Below are 4,803 nucleotides of genomic sequence, written 5' to 3' on the forward strand. Positions count from 1 at the left end.
TCCAGCTAAATAATGTAGGTTTAGAAAGATCCAATTGAAAAATCAATAGGTTAAAAAAAATCTCAAAGATTATCAAATACATGTATTCAAATTAAAATAGGTACTGTCAAAGTTGACTCAGTTTATAATAAATTTTCCATGATGCAGTCCTTACTTGGACCTTGTGTGTTCTAACGCATAACTTAGCTACCTAAAACATGTTAAATTGTTTCTTTCTACAAGGTATTTTTCTATTAAATACAATGTATATGTTTAAGCTTTGGACAAATTGGAGAACATATAGAATCACATGTATCAAATCTGGTACATGTATTTATTAAATTTCATGCTCCATATTAAAGATTCAATAATAATGAAATTTTCATTTTAGTCCATAGAAGGTGCCATTGGAGGAAACTCATACCAACATAATAAAGTAAACCAATGGACATCAAATGTTGTAGAACAGTGCTTGAATCAACTGACCAAATTGGGCAAACCATTTAAATATATTGGTAAGTATGTGACTGGATAATGGGTATTTTCATGACAGTAACTTTAGTAAGGATTAAAAAAACTACATTGTAGTTGACAATATCTTTTTAATGTCATCAAGTCAAATAATTGTAAAAGAAAAAAGCTAGACTTTCCAAACTACACATGTACATTGTACAGTGTATTGTAACAATCAAGTTGACAAATAAATATCCTTTTGCAAAAATACATGAACATGTATTTTCCAATCTTATTCATTTGATAAAAATAAAACATACAAATAGTGAAACCAGGTTTGCTTTGTTTCATATATGTCATGTATGTGATTATACAAACACTTTGGCTAAGATATACTTTAAATTTAAGCAAAGTTATATAAGCTTTTTTAAATCATGCGTGAAATTGCATTTAATTTAGTTGTCTTTATCTGTTTCGGGTGTTAAACAAGTGTGGTCACTCATAGTGTCAATATTTGAACAATTACATGTTGTGCTAGGAAAGGATTACACTGAAAGTTTCAACCAAAATCAATATTAATTTTGAAAATTGTGATATAAAGTTTCCTTACTTGCATATATAATAGATATTATATTAAATTTTATTTTAATTAAAAGTAAGTTAGTCAAGTAAACATACAACATGTAACTGTTAGCTCAATTTTAGAGTCATATAATTATATGTTGATTTTCATTTAGTAACATGTGTCCTCATGCAAAAGACAGGAAGTGGACTACATGTGGCTTCTTCCTGTTTGTGGGACAACCAGGCTGATGGTCAGTTAATACAGATGTGTATACCTCAACATTTGTTCAGATTTATTTTGTTATTGGGATAATATGGAATATAAACCTTTGATATTTTTACATATAGAATGAAATGCATTTGTATACATATTAACATACATTGTACCTGTAATAAGAGCCTTTAGTCTTTGTAAATACATATTTTATAAATCCAGTGTCAAAGTTGTTAGATCAAATGAAAAACACTTTAGAAAATTAAATTTGGTTACTAGTCTAATTTTCACTCTTTTGAAAAAACAATTTTGATATGATTCATACACGCATGCATGGTATGACCAAAACAATCTCTTATTTCATTCAAATAGCTTTGTTTTAAAGTTTGCTAGTTCAGGCTAACACAATGATACAATGTATGGATGGCTATACAAATGTATTGGTTATTTTTCTTCTCCCTATTCCTTATACATGTAGCTTGTTATTTTGCTTACAGTAACCTGTGTAATTATGCAGAAGAATGGTGCTGGTTTACATACTGCAAGTTCCTGCTTCTGGGATAACTCGACAGATGGTTAGTTTTCATAAATTAAAGGAACCAGATTCAAGATGGCAAAAAAAATGTGGCTGATTGAATTTACATTTTAACATAATAAGAGTTATGTCTTTTATGAATTTTATTTGCAATTAGCAATGATTAGTGAGAAATAAAAAAAAGAACTAAGCGTTATGATTATAAAAGTAATAGTGGTTGCAGTTCACAATATGGGTCTGAAAATTCCTGTATTACGGTGCATGGTTTAATACTGTTTGGCTAAACATATAAGACAATAATCTGTTAAAAAAGATAAAAATATTATTATTTTATTGATTGCCATCATGAATCTGAGTTAGCATGTTAATTACATTTAGTGGTATGGTTTAATTTTTTACATTCATTTATTTTTATATCATTGTCATTTACTATTCCCTCAAGTCTGAGAATCTTGTATCAAGTCCAGTCTGCACCAAAAACGTTTTCAACTACTAGTCCGAAGATCAATATTAAGACATTTTTTCTTATTTGTCCAAACAATGTTTTGCAAAAACTCACTAGTCCGAATGAAATTTTACTAGTCTGGGGCATCGGACTAGTGGCTAACCGTGCAGACTGGTATTTGTTTTAATATGTTTATAAATTCTACCTACATGTATAAATGCATGATTAAGTGGGATCAGATATTTCTCTACTCTACATGTTCAAGATAAAGAGATGTGTTTATAAAATATGATCTTTCTCATGATAGTTACTTAAACAAAGGAATAAAGTTATTAAGGTCATTATTTGACCAAAACATTTAATAGTGTAAATTTACTACACATGTTCTTTAATTAAAGTATGATGTGTTTAGTTAATAAAAAGAAGTATTTCATAAGTGATGACAACCAGTCAGGGCCAAAATTATATATTTGGTAAAAATTCCTTTATTCTTATTTGTTTTTGGATTGGGAAATTACATGTGCACATTTACACTAAAACAAGTTTATGTTTTGTGAGATTATATTAATAGCTTAAAAGCTATAACATGTATAATAAAGCTTTTCTTTAATTATTTTCTTGTTTTATTCGGCTTTGCACATGTAAAATGTTTCATGAAAGTAAACATGTATAAAAAATCTAAATTCAGCAGATATCTTTTTTGTTTTCATGACAAAGTTGTACATTTGTATATTATTGAAGAAATTGTGACTAAAATTAAATAGCACTAAAAGCTTGTGAAATTCTTAATATATCTTGATCTTGCTTATTTCCAAATATTACAAAATGTACATGTTTCTTGCTACATTGAAGACCTGTTGGTGACCTTCTGCTGTTGTTTCTTCTATGGTCGGGTTGTTGTCTCTTTGACACATTCCCCATTTCCATTCTCAATTTTATGTTGGTGACATGCTATATCCTATAACATCTGACATGAAAATTTACTGCTTAATTAATAATGATGTAGAACAGAGTCTACAGAATTTAAAATAATTTTTTTCGGATATATTTAAAATAGATATAGAATGTAAATTAATTAATTTCAATTATTATTGTGTACTGTGAATTCATTTTTAATTTGTTGAATACCAGTTTTTCACAGATCCCGTGGGTACAGAGGAACCAAGAATTCAAATGTTCAATGGATTACACATTTTATATAGGTTTTGTGGCAAAACTTTGAAATCAAATATCCCTGAAAATGCAAATTTTCCCCAATCCACAAAAATTGGTACCCACAAAAATAAATGAATCCACAGAAGAACAGAGTCAACTGAATTTTAAAATTGATATTGGATGTACGTGAAATTGAGGTGGTACCTAACACTACAGGGAGATAACTCTGTAAAATCAGCTAAACGTTTTAATTACGTTGTGTTGTTAAGGGAATATTAAGCTTCTCAATGATCAAAATAAGTGTTTGTCAAACTGCTATATAACCAGTGTAATTTTTCTAATAAAACGGTTGGTTCAAATTTGTTCAAATTTTTATATTTTTGTCAAAGGGTCAAAGTTAATACTTTGTCAAAATTTCAAGAAAATTAAACGAGCCAAATTAATTTTAGTTAAAGTATTGGGTACCACCTTAATATCAATTATTTTTATGTGTATGAAATCTAGTCTCTGACATAATTATATAACATAATTCCATCTTTGTTTTTTAGGAAGCTGTACAGTAAGATGGGAAAACAAGACAATGTACTGTATAGTATCAGTATTTGGACTGACGATCTAATCACCTTGTGACAACATTGAACAATTTGACTGTTAAACATCTATGTATATAATGTAAACAAGGATTTTATTTATGGAGGAGGAGCATTTATTATATTATTATTGGATGTTGGTGTACCAGCTGACAAAGCAGAACATTCCAATGTGATGTCAGATTATTTCCTAAAACATTCTTTTCATTAATTTTGAGGAAACATTTTGACTTTCATACTCTGTGTAACTTGAACAAATTAGAGCCTAAAAAGTAATCTGCTTGAGATTTTTTTTTATTTTCATTTCTGCAATATTTATGAGCTCTTCCTACAAAATACAAATATTTGTACATGTTAATTTATCAAAGAAAATTATTATTTGTTTATTTGTTTTGTTCTGTGATATTTTACATGCTTCATACTTATTTGATCATTTAGTACTAACGAATTAGCTATTTATTTTGAACAAACAAGTGTGGTAATATAAATGGTAGATTTTTAAACCAATTAACACATTTTGCATGGTTGTTTGTTTCATAGATAATTTATGCAGATATTTCTGTCATTGTCAAAAAGAAAGCCATCAATACCAGCCTGTCAACTTGCTGTATTTATCATATTATAGAAAATTATTAAATTGTGTTCACAAATTGAAATTCTTGTTGTTAAAACATAGTTATAAAAAAGATGTGATATGATTGCCAATGAGACAACACTTCACAAGAGACCAAGTGACACAGAAATTAAAGGTCACCTTCAACAATAAGTAAAGTCCATACCACATAGTCAGCTATCAAAGGCAGTGTACTGACAAATGTTAAACAATTCAAATCATAAAACTAAATACTTGATTTATGTACAACAAAAA

General features: G+C 28.3%; 1 protein-coding gene across 1 annotated transcript; it reads left to right on the top strand.

The window, feature by feature from the left end:
- Nucleotides 1-370: 370 nt before the first annotated feature.
- LOC139507148 (dynein light chain Tctex-type 1) lies at nt 371-4,591 on the top strand (the record flags this gene model as incomplete). Its single annotated transcript, XM_071295654.1, has 3 exons — nt 371-494; nt 1,708-1,785; nt 3,894-4,591. Coding segments are annotated over 3 exons (273 nt in total), but the record flags the coding sequence as incomplete, so codon positions are not given.
- Between the last annotated feature and the right edge of the window lie 212 nt (nt 4,592-4,803).

The sequence above is a fragment of the Mytilus edulis genome, unplaced genomic scaffold, assembly GCF_963676685.1.
Source record: "Mytilus edulis unplaced genomic scaffold, xbMytEdul2.2 SCAFFOLD_1586, whole genome shotgun sequence".
Lineage (NCBI taxonomy): Eukaryota > Metazoa > Mollusca > Bivalvia > Mytilida > Mytilidae > Mytilus > Mytilus edulis.